The following is a 13,208-nucleotide window of genomic DNA, read 5'->3' as shown; positions in this document are numbered from 1 at the left end:
AAAAAAATTATATATATATATATATATATATATATATATATATATATATATATATATATATATATATATATATATATATATATATATATATTAAAATTGTTTTTTTTCCCTAAAACAAGCAAAATAATCTTGTTTTTCCTACTTTGCTTACACCGTCGACAGACTATTTGGCGTATTTTAAAGAATAACTCACTTAACTATGGAATTTTTTTCTTAAAACAAGACAATATTTTTTGATTGTCAAGAAATTGCTTCTTTATTTATGAATTTTTAGATATTTGGACTGGATATATATATATATATATATATATATATATATATATATATATATATATATATATATATATATATATATATATATATATATATTTTTTTTTTTTTTTTTTTTTTTTTTTTTTTTTTTTTGTGCGGCAAAAATATTAAGCAGCACTGTTTTTAACATTCCTAAGAAGAAATGATGCTTAAAGAGGCTATATGAAAGAATTTTCTTGTAACAAAACTAAGTTCTCTGCACTATTCTATCCATTAAAGGTTAAAAACCCCCAAAGAATAATTATAAAATAAAAAATATATTCTTTTGTGTTCAATAGAATATAAAAATAAAAAACTCAAACTGGTTTCAAGTCAGGGGGTTGAAAATGATGACAGAATTTACATCTATGGGTGAACTATCCCTTTAAATTTTATTTACAAAAGTAATCATATGCAAATTTCACATACACTCACTGGCCACTTTATTAGGTACACCTATCCAACTGCTTGTTAATGCAAACCTGAAGAGAATATGCATTTTATTGCCATTTCAGCTTTTATGGTTATGTCATGGCAAAAAAAAAAACATCAAGTTTACCACATTTTTTTTATAAATACCGATTTTCTGTAATTATAAAAAATATTCTAACCATTTAAAGTCATCAACAGCAATAAATAATATAAAAGGTAAAATACGTAAATGATAATAATAATAATGATCAGATAAAAATCTAAAACAGTCTAAGGTTTCCTTTGTATAAACATTTTACAATTTTAGATGGATTCACATTTAAAAATATTTCATTTAAAGTCTCCCCAGAATAAAATTGTTGTCTGATAACATTAAAAATGTGGCATTCCACAAGAATATGTTTAACAGTTTGGTTTCTGTTGCAATATCGACATTTTGGGGGTTCTTCTCCTTTGAGTAAATGTTCATGGTTGAGTCTCGTGTGTCCAATGCAGCATCTTACATAAACAATCTCATCATGTCTTGACTTAAAATGACTGATCCCATTCTGTTTGCCATTAATGCAAACATGAAAAGCATGGATTCATCCTGCTTTGTATTAATGGTTCAGGCTGGTGATGGTGGTGTAATGGTGTAGGCAGGGGATATTTTCTTGGCACACTTTGGGCCCATTAGTAACAATTGAGCAACGTGCCAACACCACAGCCTACCTGAGTATTGTTGCTGACCGTGTCCATCCCTTTGTGACCACTGTGTACCCATCTTCTGATGGCTACTTCCAGCAGGATAATGTGCCACAACAAAGCGTGAATCATCTCAGACTAATTTCTTGAACATGATAATCAGTTCACTGTAACCTTAAAGGGCCTCTACAGTTACCAGAACTTAATCCAATAGAGCACCTTTGGGATATGGTGGAACGGGAGAGCCAACAAATCTGTAGCAACAGCGTGATGCTATCATGTCAATATGGACCAAAATCTCTGAGGAATATTTTCAGTACCTTGTTAAATGTATGCAACAATGAATTAAGGCAGTTCTGAAGACAAAAGGGTTCTAGTAGTCTAAGGTTCTAGTAAGGTGAACCTAATAAAGTGGCCGGTTAGTATATTAAATGCAAGTGAAAAAAGATTTTTAAAAATCCAAATACTCACATCCCTTTCCTAATCCCGTTAGCCAATCAGATCACTCAAAAGTTAACCAAACCACACTGTGTTAAGAGAGTCATCTTCAAATTAACACAAACACACTGGTACACGCAGTATAAAGCCAGTATTCTAATGGAGTGTCACTATAAAAATAAAGTGACATTTGTTCACTTTGATGGGGTCTTTCTAATACCATGATGAGGCTTTGAAGTGTGAATAAAAGTTAGTTTGACTGAGCATGTGACGAATGGACTTACAGTTCAAAGCTTAGAGCATGTGTGTGTGTACGTATGTCAGTGACAAATGTACATACAATATAATGCCAAAAAAAGATGTCGCACTGTTTCCAAACACTCGCTCACACACATACTGCACACCAACAGATAGCAGCAACCCAGGAGACACTTTGTTTAAACACAAAGCTTCAGAAGAATCTTGCAGAAATTGTGAACTTGCCTGAACCCTTTTTGAATTTCCATGAGCTTTTAGATTGTTTTGCCAAGGTGCTTACAACAGCCCTTACAGTTTATAACTTAATGAAACACACCATCAGAAATTAGCATTTCGATTATCCATTGTCCACATTCAAAGTGATTTCCTGGCACGTTTCATAACTTTTTGGACATTTTATTATAAACTTAGTAATTGTAAATGGCAATTATTAAAAGGTGCCATATTCACCTTATTCTCCGCCGACGAGCGGGCGCTGCCATTTGAATCTTTTTGGCTTGAGACTTCCGGTCTCATTCACTTCCATTCATTTTTTGACGTTAAAAACTGCTCATTACGCTGCTTATGTTGCAATTTGATATTTACTTATTATAGTATTCTACTTGGTCTGTATAGTCATGCAGACATTTGTTTGTAGAGCAAGTAGTTTGACCGTTTTCTGCCGTTTATTATTCCGAGTCATTTCTCCCATAGGCGACTGAATCGGAAGTTCTAAGACAATCGCGAAAACAGGCGCACTTCCGCATTTTAGAATAAGGTCAATATACTGTAGTGCATTGATTCAATATGTTAATTTGTTCTGATATCTACATATAGGTATGCAACTTGTGTAAGTTAAGCTAAAAAATTATTCAGAAATGGCTTGTTTTTATGCGCATTTACATACAGAGGATTTACCTTTCGAATCAGAAGCTCCACATTGACCCTATTTGGAATGGTAGTGAATATTTATGAGCTATGCTCTGAAGCCCCCACAACTATTAGCTATATATATATATATATATATATATATATATATATATATATATATATATATATATATATATATATTTATTTATTTATTTATTTTTTTTTTCCGATTGGCTTGATACCAGGACTTTACACTCATGAGACAGTAAATTCTACAGAAATGGTTGCTTTTTAAGCTCATCATTAAACAGAGGGTTTCCTGCTAGAATCTGAAGCTCCACGTTGACCTTATTTGGAATGGTCATGAATATTAATGAGCTCTGCTCTGATGCTCCCACAACTATTAGCTACATTATTTTATTTATTTATTTATTTTTCTGATTGGCTTGATACCAGAACTTTAGACACATGGGATAGTAAATTCTACAGAAATGGTTGCTTTTGATACTCATTAATAAACAGAGGATTTACCTCTAGATTTAGAAGCTCCACATTGACCCTACAGTATTTGGAATGGTAGTGAATATTTACGAGCTCTGCTCTGATGCTCCTGCAACTATTAGCTTTATTATTTTTTCCCCCGGATTAGTTTGATACTGTACCAGGACTTTACTCTTTACTCTCAGGAGAAATGATTGCTTTTTATGCTCATTTATACACAGAAGGTTTACTGATATAACTAGAAGCTCCACGTTGATCATATTTGGAATGGACATGAATATTAATAAACTCCTTTCTGATGCTTCCACAACTATTAGCTACTGTTACAGTCCATACTTAAACAAGAGAAAATCAATCCTAAGAAACGTAACAAATAAACTACGGCCAATGTGCTCAAACTAAATTATTTATTAACCTAACATAATCAGGTGGTGGCATGGAGGAATGAGCAAGAATGAGGTCTGCTTCCTTCCGTTTTAAAAGCTTGACGTCACCAAATCAACCAATAGAAAACTGAAAAGACAAACAAGATCAATTGAAAGTAATAATTACAGCCAGGAATAAGTGCTACACGTAACGGCTACATTATATATATATATTTTATTTTTTATTTTTATTTTTCTGATTGGCTTGATACCAGGACTTTACACTCATGAGATTGTAAATTCTACAGAAATGCAGATATTGCTTTTCATGTTCATTTATAAACAGAGGATTTACCAGTAGATTTAGAAGCTCCACATTGACCATATTAGGAATGGTCATGAATATTAATGAGCTCTGCTCTGATGCTCCCACAACTATTAACTAGATTAATGATTTTTTACACTCATGAAATTTACATAAGAATGAGGAAACAAAGGTGTTAAAAGCTCACAGTACATTGAAAAAAATGATGTCTGCAAATTTGTTGCCAACAACTTGTGTTGAATTTCATTTTATTCTTTTCGGCTTAGTCCCTATATTAATCAGGGGTCGCCACAGCGCAATGAACCGTCAACCTATCCAGCATATGTTTTACACAGAGGATGCCCTTCCAGCCGCAACCGATCTCCGGGAAATATCCATACACACTCATACACTACGGACAATTTAGCCTACCCAATTCACCTGTACCACATGTCTTTTGACTTGTGGGAGTAAGCGGAGCACCCGGAAGTAGTCCCCACGAACGCAGGGAGAACATGCAAACTCCACACAGAATCGTCAACAGACCCAGCTGAGGCTCGAACCAGCAACTTTCTTGCTGTTAGGCGACAGCACTACCTACTGCGCCACTACGTCGCCCATGTGTTGAACTTAAATCAAATTGGGTAATGTTCAACTTAGTTTGTTTAAAGTCATCCCAAATAAATTGTTTACAACCCCTTAACTTTAAAATAAAAAACTTTCAGTAATTTCATATACTGAAAAACACAATTTATATCATTATTAAGATAATTGTGTTCATATAAACACAATGAGTACTTTTTTCCTTAATCCCCTGGTCTGAATCATAGGTGTTAATGCAGACTCAGTGCAGTAGGTCTCTTTCCCTGTTTATTTTAACCATTAGTCCTGCTGGTAATCTGGAGGATTTAGGTGCTGAGGATTTTTTGTGCTGTGGGTCCCTGGACGCAGTCTCACCCATCGTTGTAGGATCTCACGGCTTCGCACTGGCAGGTCTGCCTTGCCTTCGGAAAGCACATGCATTCATGAATAATTAAGCAGCAGGCTCTTCTCATAGGAAAAGAAAACTCCGCTATGAATAATAATGAGAAACCAACGCATCATCTATGCACTTGCAGTTTTGCGCTATGTCACAAATTTTGATCTCGCCACAAAAATCATTTTAAACCCGGAAGCTGAAATTAGCTGACAAAAGCTCAAAGTTTCCCCCACATTTAAAGCTGACAGTTGCTAACATTGTCTTAACTGATGCTCAACACACACAAATCTGTTAACATCTCAAAAAAGTACTCAAGGGTTTCGTGAATCTTTAAATAATTTTTTTCAGTGTATGTCATTTCCATGTACTGAACTCTTAAGCATATTCAGCTTTGCTTAGATATTTCCAGATTTCATAATATGGCACTTTTAAATTAGAAGACTTTACTTTGGTTATCTTAATAGCATAATAAAACAAAACGTTTATTGAGATTGGGAATAAACTGTATTCGAAAAACATTTCCATCACTGATGCAGTCAGTGAGTTCATCGCAAGCTCATTAAATTCAGTGCTCTCATAAAAACTCTCATTTCATTATCAAGCTAGCTGTCAATGCTGCAAATTAAACTTTTATTTACTGTATCTGCACTTGCTGTTTACGATGAGTGAACGATGAGGAGCTACAGGTCTCTAACTGCAAAACCCAAGTGTTTTTAGACTTCTTCACTAACACCTCTGATGGGACACTGCATTTAAAACTTCTGCAGATATATGTGTGACAAGTTATGTTTTTGATTTTTTGTTTGTTTGTTTGTTTGTTTTTTTTATTTAAAAGACAATGCATACAATATATCAGATAAATTTACTATGCCATTCTGAGAAAATGTACATTAAATGCAGAAATTGTCATTTTGTTTGTATTCACCAGGGGCGGACTGGTCATCTGGCAGACCGGGCACTTTCCCGGTGGGCCGACATACTTTTTGGGCCGAGCTGATCATTGTCTTATGATCTGATCGGCGCATAAAAGGCTTAGCAGATTATCGTTTTTTTTTTTCTGCCTTATTAATTGACACTGCTGTGATCTGTGACTCTCTGAAAGTAGATGCTTTTTTCCCGGACAGACAGACTGGGCCGGCCCATGTGACACTCTGCAGCCCATTGACTCTTTTCCGTATTGACATTGGGCTGGCCCAATCACAAACTCCTATTTTGGACTCTGTGTGAGCGTGCGTCGTCTGTGTGTATTTGTCAAAATAGTGGAGAGTCAGAGAGAAGAAACGCAAGGGAGGTGCAGAGAAATCGCGGGAAATACGCCGTTTTTTCATACAAGTTCTCTGTTCATTCTAGTACACGGCTAAAAACGCAAATCACGTGACCACACACATGCACACTCTCTGCCAAGAGCTGCAGCCAGTAGTTCAGCGGGTGAGCATAAACCCCAGGTGAGAGTATACGTTAGTGCATGTCAGACAGTTCATCTGCTGGATGATCTCATCTCACTATAGTTGTTAAACGTGATATTGAATTCATCTTGTTGTCTCTATCTAACAATTCTTATGTCTTTTGAATCACTTGTTTTCAGTTAACTGTTTTGGCTGAGTGCAAAGATAAGTTAATATATTATGTAACCACAAACACTGATTCTGCACATTGACTGATTGCTTACCTTTATCTTTTAAATTTAATGTACGTTATACTGTTATAATGGCCATTATTGGTTATTAAAACTGATATTCTGCAAAAGAGACAGGGTGAAGTTTATTCTTTTCAATGAAAATTAAAGGAGATTAATTAAAGGTTATATTTAAGCCCTATTTTGTTATAAATATGCAGAGTGAAGATGATGCTCATATAAATATGCAGCTACACGAGGCTGTTTGGTGTCTGTCTGTCACAATATCAAAATGAAACAAGTTTGACTTATATTATGTCTTCATTTTTTAGATAGTGAAACAGCAAGCAGGATGAGATGAAAGAGGATAAAATGTAACACTGTTCCCTTTGAAGATTTACCCATGCATTAGCAGGCAGTTTTTGTTATGTTTATTATTGAAATATAGGCTGTATTGAATAAGCTAAATTGGCTGTAGTGTGTGAATGAGTGTGTATGGGTGATTTCCAATATTGGGTTGTGGCTGGAAAGGCATCTGCTGCATAAAACATGCTGGAATAGTTGGCAGTTCATTCCACTGTGGCAACCCCTGATAAATAAAGGACTTATGCGAAGAAAAATAAATGAATGAAGAGTGTATTTTTCAGAACTCAACAAATATCTTTATAGACAGTATACAGAAATTATATTGAGATTAAAGTTTGTATTTATTTATTTATTTCATATATATGGCTTTTGTGTTTTATAGAATATGAGTTGATAAAAATATTGGACGTGCATAGATAGATAGCATTTTGATTGAATTTAGTGGGCCGCTCTGGCCCAAAATGCCAGGGCCGATTTTTTGCCCCAGTCCAGCCCTGGTATTCAAATTTTATTGCAACGGCATTTCTTATAAATGGATCTTAAATTTAGAGCCATTTCTTTTAGATTCATTCAATTATTTTAAGGGCATTGTGGCATTTGTAAGAAGAGTGCCAAGCTCTTTTAAGCTCATGTTCACACGTAACATGGGTATTGTTATAAACAGGGTTTTCCCCGCTTGTCTCTGTCGACATGAAAATGCGAAAACGCACTGTGATACATGTTAAGGGCACGCTACACCAACAGGCGCTGATAAGGACACTTTCATGCTTGATTCACATCTAACAGGGAATTAAGTATTTGCACGAGTAAATTGCATACAAATCGATGCAAACGTGAGAACCGAGGCGGTCTCACTGTGAATGAAATGAAATATGCGATGCATTTGCTGCGAACGTTCGGATTTTGCCTCACTCACATCTCCATGTTTGGTGTGAACCCAGCAGTGTTGACCAATCAGGAAGCAGAAAACAGCGCGCACACTGATGTCGTGAGTCGAAAACTCAGCTTATAGTGTCGATATGACCACGCTGCGCAGTTTTGGAAAATGTTCACTCGGGTCGGAGTTTTCAGAAAGCATTGCTTTGTCACCTGACATTGCGTTTTTGGTGTGGACATTGCGTTTTGGTGTAGATAAAAAACCATGTGATCTGTGCAGTCCGACTAGTCGACTTCAATAAAGCAAGCATCATGGCAGAGCATTATAGTCGGCTATTCTGTGCAGCCCTTAGTATCAGTATATTAGATCTGTGAAAGCGTCTCTTGTACTTAAAAACAAGCAAACACAACTCAACTCTTTCAGCCATGAATCATATAAACTCAAAATATTTTGAAATGTACATTTCTAGAAGAAAACTCTTGAGGCAATCTGGAAGAACTACAATTGAGCCTATTGAAAAGAGTTCAGAAACCCGCTTATAGCAGAAGAGGTCTTTGTGCTTCATAACTCTGTAGACCTTTTTTCATGCTACAATACAAGCTAATGCTAGCTGTAAAAGCGTAAAAATGCTAGTACTCACTGTGGCAGTTAGCCTGGGCCCGTGAAGCTGTGCGTAGAGTATGGCCTCCTCGACCTGACCTCTGATCCCCAGTAAGGCCAGCTCTAAATTGTGAGCTCCGGCAACCATTTGCGTGAGGTCCTGCAATATGGTGACATACTGTCTCCAGGGCTGGTGGAGCTCGGAGTAGCTCGCCAGGCACCCGCGCATGACATTAAGACAGTAGTTGCTGCACGCATGGATCAGGGTGAGTCCACGGCAGTGAGAGCAGTAATGCATGCGTACCAGAGCCCGTGTGCACTCTTTTGATAACCCTGCTGTTTCCGTAATGTTCATCACCTCTGACCCTTCGGCAAGTGCCAAGCTGAGCACCCGCCCAGCCCGCAATGCGTCCGCCAGATCTTTTGCCATTGCTTTTGGGTGCGGACCAAAGGGGTTTACGTCCTGCCTGGTCATTCGGAGACAGTCACCAAGCTGGTTGCCTTCAGAAGCATCTGTCCCAATACTTCCTTCCATACCGGGATTGACAATCTGAGTGTGGACCAATGGGAAAAGGCTGTCGAAGAAACAGTGCACAGCAGCTTCCACCGAGACGTTGCCGGTGCCCTGGAGGAAGCGAGAGAGGTCCGTGAAGAGGCAGACGATGTGAGGGGAGATGGACGACATGAGGGATGAGTATGTGGTCTCAAACAGAGAGGTCAGGTGGTTCTGGGAGAAGGATATTAGGGACTGGAACGTATCTGAAAAAGAAGAAAGATTTAAATGAGTGATAATGATAGAATGATCAGTGGTCTTAATCCTTCTGTGCTGTTCAAATTGACTACCCCTTCATTATGTTGGTGGCTGTTTTTGCCCTATTGACTTCCATCATAATCACATTTTTTGATTACAAAGCCAAGACAGCATATAATCATGCATTCTTGATTATTGTTGGTTTTCCTGTTGGGAAGAGGTCAAATGTTTAAGTTTTACTGTTGATCATCAGTTGTCACCATTAACCCTTTATATAGGCCTATCATACAAGTTTCTGGCTTTTATATGGAGTTCTATGGAGCAAACCAGCAGATTATAGTGTGTGTGTGTGTGTGTGTGTGTGTGTGTGTGTGTGTGTGTGTGTGTGTGTGTGTGTGTATATATATATACACTTACTGGGCCCTATCATACACCCGGCGCAAAGTGGCGCAAGGCACAGCTCAATAGTCTTTTGCTAGTTTCAGCTTGGCGCAAGAGTCGTTTTGAGGCGTTGTGCTACGCTGTTTAAATAGCAAATGCATTAGCGCTCATATGTGCGCGCAAAGGCGTTCTGGTCTAAAAAAGAAGGCGTTTTGAGGTGCACCGCTGACGCGTTGCTATTTTGAGAAACTAAAATAGATTTTTCATTAGACCAAAACAAACCTGGTCTAAACTCCAGCGCAGAGTTGCGCCTCGCTTACACACTGCTTAAAACGCACAAGAGAGCAATAGGCAAATATCTTTAAATGTGAAAAAATTAAAATATTATGGATTTATTTATATAGGATATAATAAGAATAAGTATAGGATATAAAAAAAAGGGTTAAAATATTACAAAACATTATTTTCTAGCCTACATAAATATGAAAAATCACTGCTTTTATGTCTTCTTCATCTCGGGAGGCTTTTTCATTAAATTCATAACAATTTGCTTTTGTATAATGTTATTATTATTAGCAGTATTATTTATTATATCCATATTTATATTTGTTTTATTAAAAACAAGCTTAGATTTGTCCACCTGTCAGGTTTTAGACCATATGGGGCACAGCATGCGTTTTAGGATGTAACTCAGGTTTTTGAGCACACTTCGTTATTGTTGTTCATTTATTTGTTTGCGTGAAATTAGAACTGAATTTAGAAATAGTTTTGAAACGAATATTTGCGCTTAACAAATGCAATTTATTATTTATAGACTAATTGATGTGCGTAAAGGTTTCCCTATCCAAGAGCGAAAGTGAAAGTAGATCCATTATCTCTCATTCTCACGCAGTAGATGCTCTGTTTAACAGTTTTCTGTTTAACTGTTTGCTTGTGAAATGCTCAGTTTTTCCACTTAGACTTACTTTACATCCTGTAAATAGAAAATGCACTATGGCGCGACGCAGCTGGCTCTTAAAGGGAATGGGAGATGAGATTCTAATTGGTTTATTCTCAAAACACACCTATAACTCATTAAGAAAATAAACTCAACCCTTTTAGACCATGCACCACGGCGCAAAGCGGATTTTCCCGTCCTTAAATTAGCAAAAATGCGTTCTGACACACCCTGAAAGCGTTTGCGCCCTGCGTTTTACACTCTGCGCATGCGTCAAAATAGAGCCCACTATGTTTACTATGTTCTGACAGCTGAGCTGCTTATTGTGATTTTCTCAGACATCTCAAAGTAAATGGTAAAAAAGGTCTCTCTTTCACACACAGACACGTACAAACACATTCTCCATACAGAAGGCAGAAACTATGTTTTTTTTTAACTGCAACTGATAAACAACAGTAAAAATTTCAAATTTGACCTTTTCCAAACAGGGAAAGCCAGCAACCATCAAGAATGCATGATTATATGATGTCACGGCTTTGCAATCAAAAACTGTGATTATAATAGAAATCAATGGGGCAAATAAAGCTACTAACATAACGAAAGGGTAGCAAATTTGCCCTGAGTATATTGCTACATTTTTGAAAATATTCAAATATTTTGCGTAAATATGTGTCAAAATAAGATTAGTCAGCAAAAATCATTTCATTTGCTGAAACACAGAGTAAGATATCGTCAAATTAAGACTCAAAATCATAGCGGAGTGGATGAAGAGATCCTCAACAGCCCACAAAACTCAAAATAGCAGCCCATTAGCCTACAAGGTGACGTCATAGTTCCTCCACTCTATTATGCTTTGTTGTAATTTGACTTTCATTTATAGAAAATAAAACACTGGTTAAGTTTGTCTTCAAATGAAAAATAATGTTGTTATAAGTGATGGTGAGTAAAAGTTCAGTTTGTCTATATCCAGGTCACAATTCTGTCACAGAAAGGACAGAAAGAGAGAGAGAGAGAGAAAGGGAATTGGTGTGGTGTGTCTATGGCTCAGTTCTGTGGTTTTTCTGTCACACACACAATAACAGTCACATACACACATACACGTGCCTAAACTTGTGTTTGGTCAGTGGTTTGTTAGCAGAAGCAGCCTGTCTATTCAGCTGTGCAGTAGTCAAGCATAAACCCCACACACACACACACCGTACCCAGGGTGCTGTTCTCTCTAAGGCCACTGATGTCAGACTGAAGGCATGTTAGGGGATGGAGGAACAGCAGCAACTGGACCGAAACTGAGACCACTCAACACGCACACACACACACAGAAGCCGAGCTCTCCATTTCAGTCTATAAGCTGTGGAGGCTTCCATCAGTGCCGTCACAATGAACCAGGACAACAACTAAACTCAATCATGACAGCTGTGGCCCGGAACACGCAGACCCCCATAAAGGATCATTCACACTATAAGAGTTCCTGCATTATGTCTGCATTGTTTTCAAAGGCATAATTCACCCAAGCACGAAAATGTACAAACTATTTACCCCTAACAACTGAATTTCATAGTTGGAAAGACAAATACTATGGAAGTCAAATGGTTACAAGCTTCAAAATATCCATCTTTGTGTTTAATAGAAGAAAGAAGGTAAGGTTTAAACAACCAAAGGGCAAATAAATGACATATTTTGGGGGTTAACTATGTCTTTAATTGTTGGTTTGTGTAAATGTGCATCATGTAGACTGCATATTGTCACGCAGTTTCAGAAACTTGTGAAGATGCTACTCTAAAACTCTTTAAAAGTTTTAAAAACAATAGACCAATCAGTACATTGAGCGAATCTTGATCAGATTGAAAGTTCAGAATTAAACCATGCTGCTGTATTGGATATTCAATTTTAATTCACACGCACACGCACACACGCACACACACATTACATTAATTGCTAATAAGTGTCGCATTGTAACGAAGGGTCTGACACAGAGGGATCCATTTGCTGTATATTTATTAAACAGAGTTTAATAACAATAAGCACACAGATGTTATGCGGGTGCAAACTCACATCAAACACAGTAGTATCAAGTCGAAGGGCTGGCGGCAGGCAAACACAAGGTAAGTTATCATGCATGGGTCAAAGGCAGGCGGTGAGGATCAAAGTCGGTATTCAGGCTTGGGTTCAGGGCAGGCGGCAGGCAAGACAAGGTCAAGATACAGTCCAAGGTAAGCAACGGGAAAGCAAGCCAGGATGTGAAACGCTCAGTGGTGTTAGCCGGGGCAGAACAAGATTTCGCACTGAAGGTGTGTGTGTGTGTGCTGCTTATGTGTGAGCCAGGTGATTGGGAGATGTGCTGCAGGTGTGTGTGACAATCAGTCAGTGGGGATGACGTAATGTCAATAGTCCAGTGATGATGACCTCTGCTGGCCAGCGAGGGGAATGACTGGGACCGAGTTGGTGACACGCATATTAAACTACATACAGCAGGGGAAATAAATATTGAACACGTCACAGTTTTTCTCAGAAAACATATTTCTAAAGGTGCATTGAAACTTTACCTGGATGTTGGTAACAGCCAAAGAAATCCATACACAG

The 13,208-nt window shown here is 37.5% G+C and overlaps 1 protein-coding gene across 2 annotated transcripts in view; it reads right to left on the bottom strand.

The window, feature by feature from the left end:
- The window catches only part of gpc5c (glypican 5c), a 295,133-nt gene that overhangs the window by 217,151 nt on the left and 64,774 nt on the right, over positions 1 to 13,208 (bottom strand). For both annotated transcript variants that reach the window (XM_005171430.6, XM_005171431.6), the window contains exon 3: positions 8,600 to 9,318. In XM_005171430.6, coding sequence (XP_005171487.3) covers positions 8,600 to 9,318 — 719 coding nt within the window. The remainder of the gene's footprint in view (positions 1 to 8,599; positions 9,319 to 13,208) is intronic.

Source organism: Danio rerio, chromosome 2 (assembly GCF_049306965.1).
Source record: "Danio rerio strain Tuebingen ecotype United States chromosome 2, GRCz12tu, whole genome shotgun sequence".
NCBI classification, from domain to species: Eukaryota; Metazoa; Chordata; class Actinopteri; order Cypriniformes; family Danionidae; genus Danio; species Danio rerio.
This window is presented reverse-complemented; position numbering and strand designations above follow the sequence as displayed.